This window comes from Sinohyriopsis cumingii, chromosome 11 (assembly GCF_028554795.1).
Source record: "Sinohyriopsis cumingii isolate HCF-2022 chromosome 11, ASM2855479v2, whole genome shotgun sequence".
Lineage (NCBI taxonomy): Eukaryota > Metazoa > Mollusca > Bivalvia > Unionida > Unionidae > Sinohyriopsis > Sinohyriopsis cumingii.
Genome location: NC_142971.1, coordinates 107,972,924 through 107,998,956, shown reverse-complemented (window position 1 = coordinate 107,998,956; position 26,033 = coordinate 107,972,924). Strand labels below are relative to the sequence as shown.

Below are 26,033 nucleotides of genomic sequence, written 5' to 3'. Positions count from 1 at the left end.
CAGGAAGAGTCTGTCTGACAGATGTGGGTGCTCATTTATTCTAGACTAAACATTGTTATCATAAGTAAGGTATGGAATTAACACCTGTTTCATATTAGAGGTCAGCAACTAGGCTTATGCTGATGGTACTGACCATTTAATTTAGTTCAATGAGTTCTGAGAGAGGAAAAATTCCAACCACCAATTAGTTTGACAAAAGATGACAGACTGACAGGCATTTGACAATATACACTGCAACATTTATTAGTCTCAAGTTTTATGTGTCATCTTTTTTCAAAAAAATATTGTGTCAAAAAGTCTACATCCACACTTGAATTATCAGTGTTGTCACAAGTCTTTTTAAGGAGAGTGTAACCCACACTATGGGGTACATCTTGTTTCCCTTACAGCTGCTCTGTTCAAAATGTGTTTCATACGTTACATATGGTAAGATCTGAATGACATCATTTATTCTTTTTTTTTTATTTGCAGTTAAAATGACTTTTTAAATCCATAAAAAGAATTGGAATCAGTCTAGAAATAGATGAACATAACATAGAATTCTGGTATTATTCCATTATCAAGCTATCCTGTACCTGTCCAATCCGTATATACGATATGCAGTGTGTAGATTTGACTATGCATTTTGTATGATGCTTAATATATGTACAATCAAAAAAAAGTTTAGACAGTTCACCATTTACAGAGTATTTATGATCAACAATATATCTCCTAATTGTGTTTTGAAACATTATGCTTCGGACACCATACCTTAAGTCTCTACCACCATACTTAATGGTGATGACCCCTCTTGATTTTGTCTCCCACCAATTTCGTTCAGTGACTGTTTTAATTAGCTTATGCCTACCTTACTTTAGTTTCCAATTATGTGTCCTTGAGGAATTTTAATAATTATTGTCATTATTTTCATTTTCAAAATAATAAATGCACATATTGATGTCACTTTGATCGTTTACTCATTGAAAAGTGATGACATACAAGGTAAATTTTGATAGATTTTAGTAGTTTTTCAGATTTTCTGAAATGAAGCTCAAATATTTAAATAGCGCCAGAAATGCACCACTGCTATGTTGGCATGCATATGCATGAAATTGCAATGTAATTTAATATTTACTAATGCAATCTTTGAAACACATAACTATGCAGTGTTTACTTGTGCATTCTACTACCATACAAAGGAGGGGCCCCTGGATGTGGCTGAGTGGTCTAAAGCACTCTCTGTTACCGATCACTGCCATCTCACCTCTGTGTGGGTTTGAGTCTCAGATTCGGCCAATGCGGGTATGTGAGAAAGCTTGCCAGTTGTTTCTCGTGGGTTGGTGGTTCTTTCCAGGGTTTTCCCGGTTCTTCCTCCACCATTAATACTGGCCACCATGTATAGCCTATTGTGTGCTGAAAAATATTGTTAAACCCTACAACAACAACATACAAAGGCCTGTCAAGTAAAACAATGGTTGGTATGGGACTCATGGTAGTAATGATATGAAGAAATGGGAACCAGTCTAGAAATGGATAAACATAAAATGAGTATATTGGTATATGGATTTGGTTGGCCAGGACTGGTTGGTGATATAATCCCATAATTCAAATCTCATCATACTCAGATTGGGAATTTGGCATTCAGTGTGATAACAAACTCATCAATCAGATGCAAGATCATCTAATTAATATGCATGTATCTAAATCAAAAGTGAACCTGTCAGAGATGTTGATGATATTAGCCCAAGCCCATATTACTTCTTAGTGGAAAAAAGAAATTATTCAAGGACAGATGATGCAATATCGACTGCAGTATCAAATTAATAGCTCATACAGTCAAGTGAACTAAAAATTGGAAGATAACTCCAAAAGTACTAATTGCACATGATGAATTTGATATGGGTCACAAACTCTTGTAAAGATAAATCTGTAGGAAATGTTTATAAAAAATTTCTTAGTTTTGGAGATAATATCCACACAAAAGTGACGAATGGATGGATACAATCTGCCAAAGAAAAATCTGGAAAACCCTAAAAATGCTGATCAGACAGATTTAATTTTGTACAGAATGCAATATCTGGTCATGATACAAAAGCATAGCAAGTTTAATATCAGATATCTCAATGGGTTCAGATATTAAGTAAACAAAATTGTCAAAGACAGCCAGATGGACAAAACAACTCTAGTTCATCCCCTTGTCCAACATGGTTTACAGGGTGTACAAATATATAGATGGATCAGATTGGTTGAGTTATCACAATAAAAGCCCACCTTATGTAGAGAGGAACTTGTTTTGCAACACAAACTTTCCACCTTGTTTACATACACAGCTTTATTCATTTGTCTTCTGAAGAGAATCAGAGTTTTTTTCTTGTTTATTCTTGATTTATTGTTCTCCTTCAACTAAAACATCTTTAATAACAACTTCCAAGTGAATTATTAGTGACTATTGACCATAAATGGGGAGTTTGTAATTTCCGACTTCCTAGTAACCAATTATTCATTAAGTTCATTAAAGCAGATAATGATGTTTTGACTACAATGAGACTATTTACCTACTTGGTCTTCCAGAAACTAAATGTGTTGGCTCCTCAGTGAACCTTGAAAGCTGAAATCTATAATGCTGGAAAAATACATTAAATGATACTTGATAAATGGCTTTGACTTTATTTGCCATTTTTTTTTAAAATTCTGTTCAATATCTTGCTCTGACTGGCATTAAGCTTCTCTTACCTAGGCAGTGTAAGTACTTGACAGCTGGGAGCAAATGGACAGGCAGCCATCAATCAAGTCAAAAACTTGGTGAATCTAAATGATGGGTGTCAAATGAGGACATGTAATTAAAAGAAGCTGACAAGGTATAGGTGAACAACATTACCTAATCACTGTAATCTGTTCTACTGTGCCAGGTCATGTCTTAATCATATCTGGCTACATATCAATATGACAATCTTCTGAAATACTGCAATACATGTACTCTAGGGCCAGATCAGGATGGGGTGTTGGGGGAGGAGATAACAGGGTTTCTGGACCCTACCATTAAAGTTTTTTTTAAAAAAAAGCACAAATGCACACAAACGCACAGTTACTGGTCACTTGAAATTTTACCACTGTTTTATTCTTGTGCATGTTTATTGGGTATTAGGCACACTTTGAGCAAACAGACACACACTTTTGTTATAGTACCATTTTGAAGAAAGTCAGGGCCCTTTTGAAATTCTGGAAACCCCCTCCAAGCACTTTTTTTGGAAACCCCCTCCAAACACTTGCCATCATCAAGCCCTGAATATAAAACTGACCCAAAGTATGCTTATATTATTGACTATTTATCTACTCTGAGGTAACCAAGTATAGCATTTCCTTAAACCCATGTCATGAGTCTAGCTTAGAGAACATTGTTTCTTTGTTTCTTCTGACTGATTCTGGGAGACTTTTGTAGCATCCATTTGTTAGATATGTTGAAAATGATATTTTGGAATTGCTATTTCAACCATGCATGAGCAGATGGGTGAAGTGCAACATTTTTTGTTGTCACTTGGACCTATAATTTTTGTGCCCCAGTTCCACTTTTTCCACCAAATCTAAAATGAACCCTAATTTTGCATAGTTTCATCTATGTAATGATATCTGGATTATTTTAGATCTAATGAAAGGAAGTCTAATATCCATGCATGAACTTTTAACCTAATAAATTCTGCCTTTTGTGTAAACAGTTTTGGACACATGCAGAAAATCTAAATGATTTGGCATCAATGTAACTAAAGCTACAGCTTACCTTGTTTTTTCAATATGACCCACCTGGATTAATCATGAATTGTGACAATGTAATAGCCCTATTGTCTAACGAGCTTAGTACTTAGCACCTCCAAATCAATGTGCACTTCCTGCACCCCCCCCCCAATCATTGAGATAACGTTAGAGGACAAGGCTTCCTTGTTATGTCTGATTGAATCACTGAGTTTTTCATATCACAGTTGGGTCTTCAAGTTCATTTGCTATTTTGTAAGAGAACGAGCTGAACGGTCAAAATACAACTTATTTTTAGATCTTTTTTTTACGGAACCAATGATTTTTGCTTCAAGGTACCCATCTCACCAAATCCTAAACTAAGCTTAAGTTTTGCAAGTTTATTAGGTCTATGTGATGTTTGGATCATTTGAGATGTAATGCAAGGAAGAATTAGACAGGTTACAAACTTCAGCTCTGGGACTAACACCTCATATCATGTTCTTTGCTGCTTACAATTTCACTCTACTTATAAGTGTGTATATATGACAAGTAACTGCAAATGATAAAGTTTCATGAAAGCCAAACCTGATATGGTATTGCATAATCTGTGAGTGGAGGCTGTTCAAAAGTTGGAAATCAAAAGGACAGTAACAATCCTTGCTTGTCAACAAAAAACTTCAGCAAATTTGGTTATATGCTGGAGTATGCTGTAATGCACAAACAAATATGTTATACTAATTTGGCTAATTTGTACACTTATATTTGCTAACTGGTACATGTAGATGACTTGCATAGTAATACTCATTACAGGGAATGAAAAAGCTATCAAGAAGAAATCCATGCACTCTGATATTCATGCATTGTTAATTATCTTGTCATCACACAGGGCATGGCTCAGCACTTACCATCTCTACTCACTCCTAAGGCGAGTCAAACTGAAAACAACATCAATTCTGATCTGCTGTAACATAATGTGCCTGCAGATCAGGGTCTCTATTATTTTTTCCTACTGATCACTCCTAACAAACTGCACAGATCCACATCTACCTGGGCATTATGTAACAGCAGATCTGGGTCTGTGCAGCTTGCAGTTGGACTCAATTTATGAGTACATACAGTATATCAAAGACAGGTGCACATCTGCATGTTCCATCATCTAAAAACATAAAACTTATCTGAACTGGTTCTTTAATCAAAGCACATTACAGCTGTCTGAACCAACATTACCACATTATTACTAGCTTATAACAATTCTAAAAATATTTAGTCACTAAAATTTAAGTTTTCTACTAAATTAGTCACTGCCTCAGCATAAAATATTCCAATAAATGTATAAATAAGACAAAACCTGCATTCCTAAAGTGTCAGAACAGACAGACTAAAATAATTTACTAGATGCTTAGATTTTGCCAGTTGCTGACTATTGTTTGGCTGTATAGGGAAACTGCCCCAGAAGTCAGTCAAAAACAATAAACAAGATACAAAAGATAGTAGCTTGCCTCATTCTAAATGCTCCTTGTGACATACCATCAGGTATTTTTCCCCATGAATTCAAATGGCTTCAAATAAAATACAGACTCACTTTCAATAGGCAGTACTGGTTTACAAATGTATAAACTGCAATATACCTGATTACATGAGAAAACTATCTGATAAAAAATAATGGGTCATGTGTGCTTTATGATCAAATTTACATGGCTTTTTGAAATTCCCGAAACCCAACACTGAACAATTCTGACACTGTCTTAAATATTTTTGAACAAAGATATGAAATTCTTTGCCTACATAAGTTAGATCAGTCACTTCTGTTGCAAGTTTTGAAATTTTCTAAAGTTTGGTTGAAACCGATTTCTACATGTCATATTTATAAAAAAATTAATTTCATGTTTCTGTTCCAACTGTTTTGTCTTTGTGCATGCTAATCTGAGTTTTGTTTACATATGATTGATATGTTCCGAGTTTTTATATCATTGATATGTTATGAATTTCAATATGAATGATATGTTTTGAGTTTCAATATGACTGATATATTCAAAGTTTCAATGATTGATATGTTCTAAGTTTCAATGATTGCTATAGTTTCAATATGACTGATATCTTCCAAGTTTCAATATGACTGACATGTTCCAAGTTTCAATATGACTGATATGTTCCAAGTTTCAATGATTGACATGTTCCAAGTTTCAATATGATTGACATGTTCCAAGTTTCAATATGACTGACATGTTCCAAGTTTCAATATGACTGATATGTTCCAAGTTTCAATATGACTGATATGTTCCAAGTTTCAATATGACTGACATGTTCCAAGTTTCAATATGACTGATATGTTCCAAGTTTCAATATGACTGATATGTTCTAAATTTCAATATGACTGATCAGTTTCAATATGATTGATATGTTCAGAGTAATGTAATCACTTCACTGTTCCTTGTTAAATGTTGTTAATTTATGTTTGCTACACATTTTGAGAGTAAGATTCACTTATTAAGACTCAGAAAGTAGCAGAGAGCCTTAAAGGAGACTAGATACACTTGTATTATAATTAAACCACCCTTTTTTATTATTATTATTATCATTATAAACAGTCTAACTTTCATATTTGTTAATATAGTTGTAAAGCTAGGTCAAGAATGCAAACTATATATTAACACATAAAATTCAGTTCTGTTCTTGGTCATATTTAATCTCTCAGTTTGAGGTCTTTCACCTAAACTACTATCATTCAATGTCTCTCTAAATAATGTACCTATTTCCAACAAAACCCTTTTTTTAAATCTCATGTATGTATGTATGCATTCAAGTACAAACACACACACACACATGTAATATTTACATATATCTTTCTCGATAACGTTAATTACTGATTAATGGTTTTAAGATGCAAACAGAAATAAAAATGGAAAAGATGGATGTTTGTAAAACAAATAAAAACTTATTTCCACAAAAATAATAATGTTTATATTACCTAATTTTTTTAAAAGATCTGTTGTGATACTGCACTGTCATATTTTGGGGGCAAACTCAAATCACTCAAGGGCAAATTCAATTTTCGTCTTCTTGCCCTGGCTGATATCTATAAAAGTTGTAAAGCCCTGTACTACATCTTCTCATAAGTAACTTATATCCCATAAAATCTGTTTTTGTGTGCTTCTGAATGGTTTTAATGGTGGTTCTAATGGTTTTAATGGTGGTTCTAATGGGTTTACTGGTGGTTCTAATGGTTTTAATGGTGGTTCTAATGGTTTTGGTTCTAATGGTTTTAATGGTGGTTCCAATGGTTTTAATGGTGGTTCTAATGGTTTTGGTTCTAATGGTTTTAATGGTGGTTCTAATGGTTTTAATGTTGCTAATAGTTTTAATGGTGGTTCTAATGGTTTTAATGGTGGTTCTAATGGTTTTGGTTCTAATGGTTTTAATGGTGGTTCTAATAGACTAAATGCCTATCCCAAGGACACTGATGCAGCAACCATAGCCTGGCCTAAGTGGGGATCAAACCCACAGTCCATTATATTACAAGTCCAGTGATCTACCAATCATAGCTAAAGGTAGTAAAATAAAAAAAAATGCAATTGGCTACATTACAGTAAGAAAACATTGCTCAAAATTGCAGTCTGAAAATACACAAAAATTGGTAATTGGTATCCCCACCATATAAAACAGAAAGGAAATGAAAAATCCAAGCAACAAATACTGTGCCTGTGATATCAGGTTACACCTTCAATTTAAACTGCCTCAAAAAATCATGGTTGTTTAGGTACATGGTAATGAATGAAAACTTCTTTGCCATAACTTGTTTTGCATGCAATTTTTGGACATAGTTTTAAAACAAGGCACTTGTGTTTTGGACATAACTGTAGTTTTTAAATGATATGTTGGTCAGATTATCGGAAATGATCATGACAACTGAGTGTTGATAACTGAAAGAACCATGCTTTGCTATTCGTTAAGTCAATGACATTGGCAATTTAACAAAGATCATTTGTCCGAGCTATATTAATTACTGTAAACATTTCACCCTGAATAAAAACTGTATTTCTTTAACAAAAACTCCACCTGCACTTCTGTAGAATTCTGGCAAGTTACATAACAATATTTTTAAAAAAAGGAACATATCTAATTTTTCTGAAATGTTATAAGGATGACTGCTAGGGATTATTATGGAAGAGAAGCTGCAATAACTTAGGTTGGGGGTCCGAGTAAGAAATATACACAATTTCCACTGACATTCAAGAGTAATTCATTAAGAAAAACACATGTTGTGTGCAAAGATATGAATTTTGTTTAACCTGTTCAACCATCATCCAAAGAATCTACGGTCAAATATCATTCCTTTTAACAATGTAAAATTAGCAATTTTTAACAACACCACAGTATATAACATTCCAGACTTTTATAAAAGATGTGAGCAATTTTCCATTGTAGAGGCAAGAGGTATGCTTTATATATGGTGACGTACAGGTTTAATATTATTTAGGTTTACCACCAACAGCCACAATCTATGTAATAAACATCTGCTGTAGCTCAAACCATATGTTCCAGTTGCCATGGTACATTTACTATTTACTTCACTGTAGGACTGAGATTATTATACAAATAATTGCAATTCCTTCACAATAGGCTGTCATAATAAAAAAACTGCAGTTGATTACTGACATAGAGACACATCCAATTGAAGTTAAGGCTATGTCATGTCAGTGATATTATAATGATTCATTTTATTTAATGCAATCAGAAAATGGCAAAAGCCCAATAAATAAAATGGTGGCACATTTTCATATATATGTAATAAATAATACAGAATCTTTGTAATTGCCAATTATAACTGTATAATTAGCAAGTCTGAAAGAGGTATGATGTCTACCATATATATTCACTTACAAGTCAACACAAACTTCAAACAACAAAGATCCAGATTTGCTGTAGAATAATGTGCTGGCAGATCAGGATTTATGTTATACTGATAACTCCTAACAAACTGCACAGACCCAGACCTGTAGGCACATTATGCAAAAGACTCATCATACAAGAAAGTAAATATTTTAGTGTGTTAAACCTGATATTCTATGATAAGCTTTACATCACTGTATGTCAGTCAAACCCTACCACATGCTGATACCAATGGAATACCAACCAATATTTTTCCTGGCAAATGTGTGAAGTATAACACGATTTATAGGTGGGACACTCATGCATAATGTCCGTCACCTTGGCAACTGACACTACTGGTTAATATCACAAATTCAAGCTGTCATAACATTAACATTGTTCAACTATTTTTCATGAAATTTTCAGCATATATATATAATAAAAAAAATCAGTTCAGTAGGGACAAGAGTCGACTTACAATGCTAAATTTTATACGATGCTAATACACAGCCTTGGTTGTTCTGCTTTTGGCAGTGGGTCAACTGCTGTGAGTATGGTTTGTACAGAAACTTGTGCAACAACCTGATTAAAAATATACATGTATATGTAAATATGAAGGTACGGAAAAATATTACAAATGTGATTTGAAAGTACAGGCACAGTTTGTAAGATTAATCTGCCATGCCTCACAAAGGATTAAACTATTTAATATTAGTAACAATACAGAATTCACTCTCAATACTTATATTTCGTTTTGTAGACAAACACAGGTGGTCTGTCATTGCAAAGAATCACATGGCTGAATTATTAAAAATAAAATATAAAATATTTGTACATCAAAGGTGCAATTTTCAACATCAAATATTGCAATAAATTTTGATATAATTCTTGGCATTATACCTCAAAATTATTTCATACATTCATATGAGACTTTAAAGCAGAGGTGAAACTGTTCAGATAAAAGGGTTAAACTGTGCATATATAAGCATAGAACGCAAGTTTATTTTAGGTGGTGATCTACATGGGTCGTCAATCTAATTATTTTGAGTTTCATAATACTAAATGCTCCAAAAGTTTGATAACAAGTTCAACTGCAAGCAACAAAGAACCTAATCTACAAGCACAAAATGCACAGGCAGATCAGAGTCTATGTTGTTTGTTCTACTGATTACTCTTGACAAAATGCAAAAATTCATATCTACATGTGCAATATAAAATGGTAGCTTTGGGTCAATGCAGCTGGTTTCAACTTATAAGCAAGTACATGCATTACCCATAATGTACCTACTAAAAATACCTTCCATAAAAAAAGATTTAAAAGGTGACAGATACAAGCTATGAAAGTTTTGCAAATGGACAATTTTAAGAATTACATATGTTCAATATAGTAATAACAGGGTGACTGGGATTGGTAAGTTTACCTGCATCATGAAAAATACCACTGTTGTAACTGACAATTTTTTTAAAAACAAATCTGATTGTGATATTACAAATTTTACACCAGTGTTTGATGTTCTAGACAGGATATGAATCAATACATATACCAGTTCTTTGGAGTTTGTCTGGAATTTGCAACTGATGCAATAACTCCTTTACAAACCGGTCTGTGAACACCAATAAAAGAACCGATGCATCAATTAAGACTGCATGGAGTTCTGATAAGTAACACGCTTTTCAAAGCTGTTACATCAAGAACTTCTCAAAATTTATATTTTTAAAATTTGAAGGATATGATAAATGTGTATAATTTGTTATAATGATCTGAAATTTCTGGTACAAACTCTGCAGAATACTGCTGAAAATTCTGTGATGAATAATGTGAAATCCGGTCAGTGGATATAATTGAAAATAAAATGCATCCACTGCAAAACAGTCAAAGCATGATATCTCATGTGAAATACAAAAAGGATGTTTATAATTTAGAGCACTGAAACATTTCAGGATATTCTATCACAACTCCATCTACAAAAATTGATCAAACAAATAAATGCATACAAAAGTTAATTCCTGAAAGGGAAAGTAACTACAACAAGATAGTATGGATGTAATTAGTACTCTTATTAGAAAAAAAATCAAACAAAAGTATTCTGGAATGTACTTTAAGACAGGAAGTACTGACATGAGTGAAATTACCAATGAAACATCAAGTTATAGATGTTTTAACTTCAGTTTCAAAGAAGTCACAAATACAAATCCCGAAAATTATATATTTGGAAATACATAAGGATTAAATCAAAGAAACCATTATACAATTAAAATCTGGAAAAGCAGCAGCATTTATGGTGCTGTAGCTTCTAAATTTTGTCTCTCCACTTACAACTCGTCTGTTTAATGCTTGCTATATTAGAAGTTGCTTAATTTCCAAAAAGATTGGCCTGCTGTAATCATTCATTCCATTCCACAAAATAGGTGATAAAGACATTTTAAATAATTATTGGGGTATCAGTTCACTGTTTGTATTTAGTAATGTTTTTACATAAATTTGGGGGCACCGAGTGGCCGAGTGGTTTAAAGCACTCTCTGTTACGGATCACTGCCATCTCATCTCTGCGTGGATTCGAGTCTCAGATTCGGCCTATGTGGGTATGTGAGAAAGCTTGCCAGTAGCTTCTCGAGGGTTGGTGGTTCTTTCCAGGGATTTCCCGGGTTCTTCCTCCACCATTAATACTGGCCCGCAATGTATAGCCTATCATGTGTTGAAAAATGGCATTAAACCCTACAACAACAACATCACTTTAAATATGATGAAAATAAAATAGTCCGAACAAACAAATGAACTGGTGGTGATCCAGTAGGTATTAGAAAAGTTACAATACTACAGATAATATATTTGTTTTGCACACTCTAAATTGGAAATATCTCAGGAATACAATGATAGACTTTATTGTAAATTTGTAGATCCGAAAAAGCATTCAAGAAACAAAAACAGGGTAATATTATGTTTAAATTGTAAAAATTTCAACATAACCACAGATATTAAATACAGGTATGTTCAAAGTTATATATCTCAATGTTAAAGCTGGTGTTAGGACTTAAAAATGAATGAATACTTTTCACTGCATGACAAAGGATTTTTTCACCAGTACTTTTCACTATTTTTATACATGCTAGATGGTCTTAAACCAAAGATAGTCTCTGTACAGACATAGATGGCATGTTAAAAATGTGTTTAGTTGCAAGTGTTCAAGTTGCTTGATATGCTTCTTGTATGTTGTCCAGGTCTCACATCCATATAGGAGGCTTGTTAGCACAACTGCTTTATACAACTTTATTTTTGTGGACAGTTGGATATTGCTGTGGCTCAACATGTGAGAGGTGAGACGTCCTAGTGATTGACTAGTGCTGCTGATGCATGCCGTTATCTCTTAGACTTGCGACTCATTGGAAGATATGATGTTTTCAAGGTACCTGAAGTGATCGACAGCTTTCAGTTGGGTGTCTTTGATAGACACAATGGGGGGGGGGGGGGGGGGGGGGGGGCAAGCTATGGTGCCTGGGACAGGATGGTGAAGTACTTTTGTCTTGTTCAGACTGATAGGGAGTCCAAAGAGTCTCAAGGCTTCCACAATGCGAGTAATGATGATCTGGAGATCTGCTTCCATGTGTGCCATGAGAGCACAGTCATCCGTGAAAAGTGCTTCAAGAATAAGTTTCTCAATTGTTTTGGATCAGGCATTCAGTCGGTGAAGGTTGAAGAGAGAGCCATCCAGTCTGTACTTTACGTACACTCCTTTTTGGAAATCACATGTAGCATGGTTTAGGACACATGTACCGAATAGGTTGAATAATGCTGGGGTGAGAATGCAACCCTGCTTCATGCCATTAGAAATGGCTTGGAGACATCGACGTTGTTGATGTCGAGTCCTGTCATGCATCGTGGAAAAGTCGATCATCTTAATGTACTTCCTAGAGCAATTAAGTCGTGCTAAGATGACCCATAGTGCATCTCTGTTGAATGTATTGAAGGCTGTATTGTTCAATGCACTTTTCATGTATTTGTCTTACTGTGAAGATCATGTTGATCACGCTCTCATCTGGTCTGAAGCCACATTGGGCCTCTGGCAGTATGGCTTCCGAGACATTACCGACCAGACAGTTGAGAAGGACATGTGACATAATCTTACCTGCAATCAACATGATGCTTCAATAGTTGCTGCAGTCAGCTTTATTCCCGTTCTTTTTGTACAAGGTGACAATCATTGCATCTCTGAACTCCTGTGGAATGGACTCCTCCTCCCAAATGCTGATTAGGATGCTGTGCAGTGCCTCAAGTACCTTAGGGCCAGTTGCTTTGAAGTGTTCAATGGGAATTCCAGCCGCACTTGGTGTCTTGACAGAGCTGATCATTTTGATGGCTTGCTCAACTTCTTATGTGGTAGGGGGCAAGTTCAGGTCAGAGATAGTTGGCTTTGGGACAATTGAGTCCAACACTGCAGAGTCTACAGTGGTGGGCATTTTCAGTAGGTTGGAAAAGTGTTCCTTCCACCTGTTGGTGACACTCTCTTTGTCCTTGATCAGAGTGGTCCCATCAGAAGAGATTAGTTGGGTGCTACTTGCATTCAACAGTCCATAGACATCTTTCAAAAACACTGAAAAACACTTTGGAGATGCTGGTGTCTGTGTAATGCTGGACTTCATCAGCTACTTGTTTCCACCAGCTATTTTGCATATATATATATATATATATATATATATATATATATATATATATATATATATATAGAGGGAGAGAGAGAGAGAGAGAGAGAGAGAGAGAGTACATTCTATATACTAAGAAGGTTTCTTATCTAAAAGACCAAAATACTTTTCTACAAATATATGCTGATGCCATCAATACCCATAATGGCCAAAGGTGATCATATTTTTCAGAAGCCAATTCATTTAATATTTGGCAACTGAAAATTCTTCAAAAGCAAAGGAGATTAAAGCTTCAGGTTTTGTACTCAATCATGCACATACACTTGAACACATATAATTGCATGCACAACAATACATACATCTAATAACCAATCTAGAAGTTTGGTTGCAACCCCTGCAGAATCAGAAAAAGGCTTACTTACTTGACATTTACTAAATTTCGTAGGTATTTTCTGCTATCATACAATACTTATGCATTCCTCCTTCCAAGGCAAACACTACCTCTTTAACTGTACACATTAAAGATTACAAGTCAATAAAAACTTAAGAAGGCTTCCAGAAAACTGTTATGCCATAAAGATTTTTATGGTGTATTTCAATAATTCATTCCATGAAAATTGATTAAAGTATTAGTACAAAAAGAAGAAATCTTGGATGTCAGAAAATCTGCCAATGTTGTCTTGCTAACTAGTCAAGAAAAATATTATATTCATTTGGCAGACCAAAAATTTTGTTACCTCTTTATGTTCTATTTGTACATGTGCAAATGAATAATCTATACTTCAAACAATATGGCAGACATCAGGTGTTTTGTCTTTATTAATAGTTCTGGTTTTCTTTCCAGTAAACTAAAGAAAAAATGGGAAGTATAGTTTTGAACATCAATGTGTTTGTGTGTGTGTGTATATGTGTATATATATATATATATATATATATATATATATATATATATATATATATATATACACACACTGGAGACATGCAAAAAGTAATTATCTCTCTTCTCTAATAAATTATCATAATTATGTTTTCAGGAAACATGGATAATCTGCATACAACAAAATGATTAGTGTAAGAAATGTAGGTCACTGTGGCCTCTGCATTGGCATATAATAATGCGAAATACCCTATGTACCATGAGTGTGGAAATTTACCAGGAAAACAAAACTTTTACTCCATGGTTAATATGGACCAGCTTTCTCTGTGGTGGTTCCAAACAATGCAGACAACAGTCTGAGAAAACTGCATCAATATAAAATATCTAAAGCTGGCTGCAGTAGAAAGAAGAAACAAAAGTAGGGCTAGCCTGATTTCTGATGCTGCTAGAAGGAGAAGTAGTGCAAACTCTAATTAACATGTACAGGTAAGTAAAAAAAGAAACATCATTTCCAAACAAAATATGTATTTATCAAAACATCAGATTACAATTGTTCTTAATAAACAACCAAAAACACATAGACTTTGGCAAACTTCCAGCAAAATCATAATTATTTGATCACAAAATTAGTAAAGTGGGAATGCGAATGTGATCCTGGATTCGAATTGGAAAAGAGAAACAGACATCAACTTAATCCTTGGACAGATACAAATCATTTCTGTTTATCATACTAAGGAATTTTCAAATGATTTTGGGAAAAAGTAACAAGTACAGTGAAACTTTCTTGAACATAAACCTCTGTAAAATGGACATATGTTCACAAAGGATGAAATATCCTTATTCTTAAGTTCACCTATATATTCTTGCTTCTATAAAGGACATGTGTCCACTGAGGACTCTCTCTCTCTCGTGAGTGTCCCTTATTGAAATGTTTCATTTTAACCTCTTTGTTGTTGTTGTTGTGGGGTTTAACGCCATTTTTCAGCACACGATAGGCTATACATGGCGACCAGTATTAATGGTGGAGGAAGAACCTGGGAAAACCCCAGAAAGAACCACGACCCACGAGAAGCTACTGGCAAGCTTTCTCACATACCCACATTGGCTGAATCCTAGACTCGAACCGCCGCAGACAGAGGTGAGATGGCAGTGATCCGTAACGAAGAGCGCTTTAGAACACTCTGCCACTCGGGGCCCCTAACCTCTTTGAGGCTACTGTGTAAACAGAATTTCGATACATTAGTTGTACTCACAGGAGTTGCAGTGGCACAGTTACTAGCATGCCAAACAAAGCATCAAAGGGATGAAGGTTCTAGACCAACCACCAAAACACCACATGTTGGTTACCACAGTGTGTTCTAGGATAAGGCACATTATTTAAATTGCTTTGGCATTAAAACACCTACTTTTGTTGCTGTGCTACAAAACGCCAAACCAAATACATGTTCTCTGTTTGATCTTTTATTAGCCATATACACACTTCATAGTTAACTGTTTTAAGAACTCAGGGAAGAACCACTGACTGACAGTAAGAAACTGGCAAGCTTTCTCACATACCAACATAGGCTGAGCCTGTGACTTGAACACATGCAGACAGAGATGAGATGGCAGTGACTGGAAAAGGTGTGCTATTTAGACCATGTTACCATTAGGGGATTTCCCTTTTCTAGGTTACTGTCCCTACTAAAAACAATGTACTAGTCACTAAATTTGTTCATACAAATATAGATGAATATTCCAGTATTCATTTACAGCGATGATTAGAATGATGAGATCTGTCCAAGAAGGGAAACAGAAGCATACTGCTTAAAAGGTGGGCCACTGCTATAAACATCACTACTGAGTACATTTTGGCTCTCTGGCAGATAATGGTACCAAATAACCATATAAACACTGAAGTTCTAGAAAGATATATCCAAAAATGAAAGGCACTGTTCAGCAAAGGTGAGCATGGTGTCTAACCATTAAATGTACAGTTTTAAAAATATAAAAGGTCAAGATATAGACACATTTGAAATAAATTGTTGTATTACCACTCTGTCACACATTATTCAGAGTTGACCAAGAGTGAAGAAAAGGATACAAAGTTATCTGGAATATTAACCAACTATTTTTCCAATATATTCCGGTGGTTCTTTAACATACTATTATAAGACTAAAGAATTCTACCATTTCTGTCATAATATTGCATAATAAAAGTATATATACATATATATGTGTGTGTGTGTGTGTGTGTGTGTTTGCTGTTCATTTTATTACTGCTGAGCCCAAGAATGCATCAAGGCAGTGAGAGACCAGGATAGCACGGTTGATATAGGAAATGGTAAATGGTATGAGAAAAGGCTACAAGAATATATGTGTTGCTGGATACTTTGTCCAAAAACCAATACGGCAGAGACAGTTAGCAATTACATCATGTTTTATTTTTAGCACAAGGTTGATTTAAGTAGAAACACTATTGTGTGGGCTATTTATACTGAATGTAAAGAGAGTTGGTGGGTGTGAAAGTAGATACATTAACACCTTGCACAAACAAACTTAAAGACCTAATAATGTTTCCTACCTGAAATATTCTCAGCATGTTTTTATTTTTTAATGTTTTTCTAATTTCATGTTGTTTGTTTTTGTAATAATATTATTATGTTTCTTATCTTATAGGTGTTGTCTAATGTTGTAAAGCTCTTACAGCTTCTAAAGATTAGGCGCTATACAAAGTCCTCATTATTATTATCATTATTATTATTATTCTACACCAGCTTAATACATGTCGTAATACAGAACGTGCATGGATTTTACCAAGATTATATACAAAATTACTGCTTTTCACTTTTCTCTTCCAACTTAAAGTACAAGCACAATCTGTGAAGATGTAACTACATCATTTTTCTTGTTCTTACTATGCTCATCAATAACACCAATAGTCAGTTGCCTGGACTGACAAGTCAATAGCTTTCCTTTGCCAGGTCTGACGAGTCAATAGCTTTCCCTTGCCTGGTCTGACAGGTCAATAGCTCTCCCTTGCATGGTCTGACAAACCTTAGCTTTCACTTGATTATACCTCAGTTTTACTTGACTCAGTCAAACAACTGTTATTTTCAAGCCATAAAGAAATTAGCTTCCCACAGATACTCACTTATAAGTTGAGTCCAACTGCAAAAAACATTTACCATGATCTGTCATTGCATAATGTAATGACAGATCCATGTCTATGCAGTTTATAAGTGAGTACTCCACACAGTTCAGTTTAAACAGTAACTCATGGATGCTCTGTGAACAATATTAGTAATAAGAGTATAGTATGGTCCATTAAACAGGATCAAAGAAACAAACATAAACTGTGAGATACTGATAATTATCTTGCTTTTTTTGTATAAAAAATCATATGCAAATACAATCTTTATACAACTGATAATACTTTGTAAATTTTTGTTATGGGGCCAAAAGATGGTACTCAACAAAGAAAGACATTATTATTAAATGATATATTGTTTAAAATACAACACGAAAGCTGTTAATCTAAATCAAGGGAGATAACCACTCTGAGTAGACTGATTTCCATTTAAGATTATAATTGAGTTTTGCCCCTTTACTTAGCATGTCTGATTTATTTAAGGCCAAAAGACAAATAGAATACAAAAATAACTGGAAAAACCTAATTAAACATGGATTTAATCTCCTTCATGGAGAGAACTGGGTTAATGTTTCCAGAAACAGTCCCTATCTACTGCTAAATGTTGCAAGTAGAAAAATGTTCAGACAAAATAATTTAAAAATTAGTTTATACTGTATGTTGTCAAGTAAAATGTTTAGATTAGACATAGGTAACTTCCTGCAAATGCTCAGGCCAGAGAAGTGATTTTTGAAGTCACGCCCTATGATGTAAATTAAGTGGACTATATTTTACCTCGCTACTTGTTTAGATAAACTGTCTTCATATCGAATGCACTAAGTTTTCTTTAATTCTAACATGAAATTGCTTATTTTTCCTCACCTACATACTGTTCACTCCAAGATGAACAGATTTGTAAGTAAGCTATACTGTGAATGGTACAGTGACCTCTGAGATGATATATTTGATGCCTGTGTATGTGCTTTCAAGGATTTTCAATGTATTTATTCTTACTCAAAATGTGCATGTGAAGGAATGGGAATCCAAGATTATATTTTCAAAAGATTTACCAGTCTGTGGGTAAAGGTCAGGCTGGTAAGCTTTTTTGAGGTAACTCCTTACGATATTGTTCCACAATATTCAAATTATGCTCAACTGGTGCAGGTTGGTCTCAAAGCCTTGACCTATTTTTGAAACTGAGGCTGCATTGTTGACCTTGAGTAGTTTGACATACATTTATTTTAATTTAGACAATGCTCTAAAGTCCACACCTAGTTAGTAGTTAATAATAATAATAATAATAATAATAATAAAGACTTTATTTAGAGAAGGTAACTCAATTAGTTACAGAACTAATCTACCTTGAGGCCTTCTATCTGTTATGTACAATATATACAGTATATACAACATGATGTGAAGAATCTGGCTTGGGTGATTTTAAAACTAAAAGTATCAAGCCTGGAACATAAGCACAGGCATCTTTGAACACATAAACATATATAAAATATAAAATATCATCCTGCAATGAAAAATTCAACTGTGAAATTGATGCAGAATTACAGAAAAGCAGGCGGTATTTATTGTACTAGAACTGTTCAACTGTCTAAAGATTTCATCCATTTGAGACAGTGATTATGAAAAGAGGAAATGCTAGGAGCCTGCCTTATGTCACTGGGAATGTTGTTCCATACCAGTGGACCAGGATATTGGAAAGTTTAAAACATTTCCTTCTTTGGCATTGGTATAATGTAAATTTTACTTCTAACAGACCTTACATTTGGAGTACCATCAGCATCTCTTTGGTGAAAGATATTGATTAGATAGACATGAATGGCTTTTCTGGATACTTTACATCAATTTGGTCTTTCTAAGAAATATTCTTTCATGTATTGTTAAAATCTTTATATTATTCATTGCATCCTGGAAATTGTCTATACATTGATCTAGAATTAAATGGGAAACCCTCTTTGGAGTCTTAAAAGTGTTCTTATGTTTGAATTAGAGGTACATGTATTACCCCAAATTATATTACAATAGTCCAGATATGGCTGAATATAACTTTTATAAAAGATGACCAGGTGCTGAAGAGGAATGTATGTTTTGATTTTACTCAGTAGCCAAAGATAAGAATTAATCTTTTTTGAAACATGTTGAATGCGAATAGACCAAGTAAGATTGTTATCTATGTATACACCAAGAATTTTATCATGAGAGGTGTTATTAAGGCTCACACTGTCAAATAGAACTTGGAGTTTGTCACCATCTAGCCTTGCTCATTTTTGTTGTGTTGTAACTAGTAGGGCTTTCGTTTTTTCTGTATTTATGATCATACTGTTTACATTGCACCATACTTGAAGTCTGCTGAGCATACCTTGTAAGTTATTTTCAAGTACCGTTTTGGTTTTACCCATCTCAGGCAGTGTAGTATCATCTGCATAGAGGTCAGTGGAAGAAACTGAAGTTCCAATCTTATGAGGTAAGTCGTTGATAAATAGAATGAATAACAGAGGTCCAAGGATAGAGCCCTGTGATACTCCACAATTAATATTTTTACTTGAGAAAGTTGACCATTTAAAGATACTTTTTGCACTCTATCAGTTAAGTAAGAAAGTAAGCCAGTTTAGGGAGTTTTCACTGCACTGATAGATTTTTATTTTTTGCAAGCAAAATTTCATGGTGTACAAGATCAAAAGCTTTATGAAAATCAACCATAATAATGCCTACCATTTTTCCTAATGCTTTAAGCCATTTATCAATCAATGAAAGAAGTGCAGTTTCATAAGTGTTCAAATAGTTGAGAAAAGAATCATGTACACGTTTTTCTAGTAATTTGGTGAGACAAGGAAGAATAGAGATGGGTCTGTACTTATTTACATCATGTATTCCTGCTTTATGCAATGGTGTAACCTTGGCAGTTTTCCATGTTTGTGGAAATTTATTAGACCTAATACTTTCATTGCAAATGAAAGCTATACTCTCTACCATTGCAGGTGCAGCTACCTTTAGTAGCCTTGGTCCAATCATATCATGTCCTGTAGCTTTACAATATCCATTTTTTAAATATATTTCAACAAAAATTCTGGATTCATTTCAGGAATTTCAAACTTGATATATATTGTTTGGTAGCTTTTTTGGCACAAAAATGTTTAGTTCCAGATGATCAGATGATGTTCTGAGTTCCTTAAGTTTTTCAGCAATCTGAATGAAAAAATCATTAAAAATATATGAGATGTCAAATGAATTGTCGGTATTATTGGTACAAATGCCCTGATGATTGAGGGATAAAATTTCAGTTTTACATTTCCTTTCATTTGTAATTTAAACGGGTGCTCTCAAAACAAAATTCTGAATAATATGACAAACTCTCTTTGAATGTGTAAAAAATGCAGCTATTTTATTCAAAAAAGTACCTAAAATACAAAAAGCAGAAATCCAAAATCAAAAAGTAAGTCCTGTTAAGATGACAATAAAACCTGGAACAAACAAAAATGAACGCAACAATATATGAGGCATCAATGATGCTTGACGTTATGTACAGGTTTAGTGGACATAGTAAAGATTGTTGTTTAAAGTTCTCACTGGTTTTTAATTAACTACGCAGAATAATAATCTTAGGACAAGTTAAACTCTTAATCTTTATGGAATAATTAAAGGATAATCCTACAGACCAATATTCTGTATCATCAATGAATTTTTCCCCCAGCAATACAATCAGTGAAATTCGGTAGTCAGATACAATGAGACACTTGACTTTCAAACATTGTGATATTGGTATAAATTAAGGTAGCTATTGTGGGCGTGATCACGTGCTTCTAGAATGCAGCAAATAACAAGTTATTCCTACCAAGTCAATTGCCCTGGTTCATCTCTTCCTCAACTAAATGTAGTACATACTACTAACATTTCACAACAAGATTTACCGCAGTTACACTTGTTGTTTAATTCTAAAACCAGAGCTAAAAGTTCTATTTCACAACTAGTCTCACATTTAAGCCAAAACTGGAATCAGGCATGAAAAATGGTGTCAACTAAACTAGTGACAAATCGGAAATGCACAGATGCTATACAGTTGCATGAAGGCAGCAGACTGTGCTCAAGTCCATGGCATGCATACACTAGCCTGGAAATTTAACATAACAGGAAAGAACAGATTATTCATCACCCACAAAGATAAAGTAAGGAAGTAACAGAAAAATTGGACAGAAGCTGAATTTAGTATCTCTCGATGCCGATACATTCCTCAGGCAAGTTTATCTAAATAAAAAGCCAACAGAACGAATATAGAAATGTGTTTATTATTTGAAACACAAATTATTTTAAATAGAGTATAGAGCATGCCAAAGACTTGGAGAAATCCCCCCAAGCCAAAGACCACTCTTGTTTCTATATCTATTTTATAATGATGATTGTATGGAAATAATGATACTAAAACATACTTAGTCCAATCCCACTTAAGAACCTAGTCTCCAATTCCCTTTGCGATAACTTCATCTCTGCTGCTAAGTTCATAAAGTGCCGTACACAAGCAAACAACAGTGTCAAAGGAAATCCATGGGAACTTTCTTAAACCCATTCAAAAGTAGCAGTTATAGAGCCACTAACAAAACTCCACACTCCTCCCAGGACACACAATCAAATGAATAATTACATGCTTACCATAAAGCTTTACTAATTTAATCGGTAATAAAATTTCATTTTTATCAATACTTTTATAGAAAAGAATTGTGCCAGTCCCTTCACAATGTGAGCGTGTTAATCATTGCATCTGCATTTTGTGAACGACTGATTCACGACTGTCCGTTGTCTGTTCAGTCACCAATATCTGCATTACTTTACACAAACCACTCAAAGTTCTTCACTTCAACAAGGGACATGATCAAAACCAACATAAAATCCATTTAAGATACTTTATATAGTATTGTATTTACATATTTTTCATTTGTCAAATTAAATTCAAACCATTTATAGAAGTTATCAAGACACAAAATATCCAATGCATTGTAATTTCAATAGATAATTTTTATTTTTATTTTCAATTTAGCAGTATTACATATTGAGCCTGCTCAACCTCAAAACTCTTATGTATCATGCATTTACAAAATTCTTTCCTAGGGGGAGGTGGGGGAAATTGCTTCTCTTTGTGAAAGAAATGGAAGATTTATGTATATAAACAAAGGTAGGGCTTGCCAATGCAAAAATAAGCATTCAGTTAAGTTTTTGGCATGACTGTTGAGAAATCAGCATGAATCCCCATAATGGCACATACTAGAACATATCATGCAGACTGGTATCACATCTGTTTCATTCTATGCTAGTACCATAACTAAGGTTATACAAGTGCTCAAGTTTTTATGATTCAACTTAATTAAAGTTACAGAATGTAAACCTGTTCATACCTTGAATTTGAGCAAAACTTCTCGCTCAAAAGTCAAACAATCCAGCTTATAAATAGACAACACTATCTTTAGTAAATATCGCAAAATCTTTTCATGGGATAAATATGGTATGCACAGCCAGCTTACTTAAATATGAAGGTGTGCTAACTTATTCAAACAAAGGAAAATCAATATTTTCATCAAGAGGGACCTTGGGCTGAAAACAATATATAAACAAGAATTCACTTCCATTACAATAATGATATTCATTGATACACGTACACATACTGGATAAATATACCTTATAAACTAGCTTACTGCAAACTGCACAGACCCAAATCTGCTGTGGCAAATGCAATGGCAGATCTGGGTCTGTGCAGAGCAATCAATAAAACAAACAACAAAGACTCTCATCTGAAGGCACATCATGCTTTGGCAGACCAGGATCTTTGTTCTTTGCAGTTTGACTTGACTTATAAGTGAGTATATATGGTAATCAATTAAATAAATAAGTGGTATTGTGTAGGAAAAATGCAGGATTCTACCTGCACTAATACATGCACTTAAATAAAGCAAACTGAACATTAGTTATACTTGAAGCAAAGCTGGCCATCCTTTTCTCTCATAGAGCATTGTTTTAACTTGGACATGTCACTATATGTATGTATACATCACATGCAAATCAAAACTTGACAGGGCATAATAGTTTCTCAGATGTATTTCTGAGTGTGCCAAAATGAGTGTGCATTTATATAAATAACCATGTAAAATACCATATAATATTCATATTATAGGATTAAATGGCCATAGTTGGGTATTTATCAAAGTGTGCATTTTACCTAATCACTCACAATGCAAGTCAGAAGGACTTTATATTAACCTTTTGACCCTAATCCTGGTTCTATGTTTGTCTCAGCTTTTTATAAAATGTTTACTTGAAAAATTATTAATTCTTGCCATAACATCCTGAAGCAAAATCAGTCTTATTGTAGTGTTCAGTTTTTCTTTTGGGTGGAATTATTTATTCAAATTATTAATCACTGAAAATGCAAGGTGCTCATCAAGAATATTCTGTGTGTGTGTGTGTGGTTTGGATTTTTAACATAGTTTTTAAAAAAATTCAGTCATATCACTATGATGTCTGCAATGTGACAGTTTATAGTGATGTCTAGCACTGGGACATCATGCCGCAGACATGTAGCATGATGTCCCACCCAGTCACAATATCCTGACACCAGGCCGACCACTCCTAACGCTAACCTCTTAATGCTGAGCTCCAAGCGAGGCAGCTGTCAGTACCATTTTTTTAAGTCTTTGGTATGACTCGACCAGGGATCGTGAGATTTTGTGTATACAAATAAACCAATATTCAAAGTATGATTTAAATCAGCTTTGAAATATCGAACCCACGACCTCCCACATCCGAGGCGGATGCTCTAACCACTAGGCCACCGGAGCGTTCAGAATATTCTGTAACTGGAATATTAATTTGGAATTATACTGAATTCAGACAAGAACATTTTTGTACTATATTATTGTGATACATCAAAAGACATTAGTACCTCAACATATTCCATGAAATTAGCCCATTACCATATTCAAAACAACATGCACATCAGCACATTTAATATTGGAACTTGATACACTTTGACTTGTGATATAACTTTTATTGATATTGGGGTTTAATTCAAACTGCTAGAAGTTCTTTTTAAAATTTTCACTTTGTATTCAGGGGAAATAAATTATTTGCTGAATTTTACAAAACTTGTTCGTTTCCGCTCTTTTCTGTTACTTACTTTAAGACCATACAGACATAACATTGCTTTCAAAACATTTTGATCTTTCAAAAGTAAAATCATGTGCATTTTAGTGAGATCCATTGTTCACCATATGACCCTGACCTTTAATAACTGGGGTGGATGTTGGAGTGCAGGAAAGTCTGTGCCGTATTGTTGTTTTATTTTCTAGTGGACGATTTTAATCTGGGGCTTGTAAATTTTTATTGGAAATCACAGGGGTGGGTGGTGGTGACTTGCTGTTGTTATTATTATAGTGTAAGGCACTGGCATAGTTAAAGCATCATATAACAATGACATGGAAACATGGAACCAAATGTAGTCATCATAATTTACCAATGTGTAAAAAATTCTAAATCAATATCACGTGACTGTTTATATCCAATCAGAATGTAGAAAGCTTGGAAAATTACATACAACAATGACATCCTGGAAAAAGACGTAAATGAAAACTTACCTTTTGTATACAAACAACGAACCTACTACTGATGTTTTCTCCTGAAAGGAAAAAAGAACTTCAGTAAGTTTCAAATATATGACATATTATAAATCTACTGGTTTGCATTTTGGGTTTCTTCATTATTATCAAAATTTTTAAAAACTGGAACCGACTAATAAAATAATTAAGACTTATACAATGTAAAATTGTATCATAAGGGAAACAATTGCAAACTCAATTGTTTTCATACTTTACCAGTTATTTCCCTTGGTCCATGATCTGAATTTGCTGGAATAGAGGGATTCAGTTGTAATAACTTAGTGCAGGGGACATAATATTCTACTTAACACATTAACCCCTGGAGCTTTTTGTCATTTTCACCTGAAAATCGAGTAGGAAACACATTTTGAAAGCTATTTCTGAATGGACAGACTCAAAAACACCAAATCCCTGGTCATCTTTCAGTAACGTACTGCCTAGTTGTGTTAGAAACAGTTTTTCATTGGCTGTTTGCAGTTCATACCAGTTTGCCTTAGATCTGAGATCAAAAAGTCTAAAATCCGGACACAAAATCGGATTCCACCCATGGGCGAATTTTGGGTTAAAAAAGGCGGGTCCAAAAAATTAGGTTTTTCTATCTGTATTTTGTAGTGCAACTAGATATTCCAGATTATTTGGTATCATTGTAGAGCTACATCTGTCTACCTTTCTATAATACCACCCACTTTAGTGTATCATGCATGACCATGACGCTACAGAGCTCAGCAGTAGGCTACTATTTCCTGCCCTGTAAAGTCGTCGCTAGGGGTTAATGTGTTAAAGCAATATAAATTGTACAAAACAAAATGAATGGTACAAAAGCTTTGCATTATGGGAGCATGCCGCAGCATGGGGCTGATCAAAGGACATCATGGAGTATTAGGACATGAACCTTGTTTTCTACTTAGATGGACGAGTTATGTTGTACATAGCATAGATCACCACAATTTAGCATCATTATTTTAATGAATTAAAAAAAATGTTGTATATACCCAATATAACATTGTCCCAATATAATGATGGGCTGAATTTCTGCAATACAATATGTTCAGACAGTTTCCCAATAGAACATAATTTCTTTGTCTATTTTCAATGCAGTCTTTAATGCAACAGATATTTCTGCTAATTCAATTTTCTTGCTATTTTGTATTTTCTTCCTAAATCTGTGCAAATAGTGTCTGGG

General features: G+C 34.2%; 1 protein-coding gene across 2 annotated transcripts in view; it reads right to left on the bottom strand.

The window, feature by feature from the left end:
* The window catches only part of LOC149789250 (mRNA-decapping enzyme 1A-like), a 228,845-nt gene that overhangs the window by 195,020 nt on the left and 7,792 nt on the right, over window positions 1–26,033 (bottom strand). For both annotated transcript variants that reach the window (XM_089975422.1, XM_089975423.1), the window contains exon 2: window positions 24,830–24,870. In XM_089975422.1, the coding sequence (XP_089831548.1) occupies window positions 24,830–24,870 (41 nt within the window). The remainder of the gene's footprint in view (window positions 1–24,829; window positions 24,871–26,033) is intronic.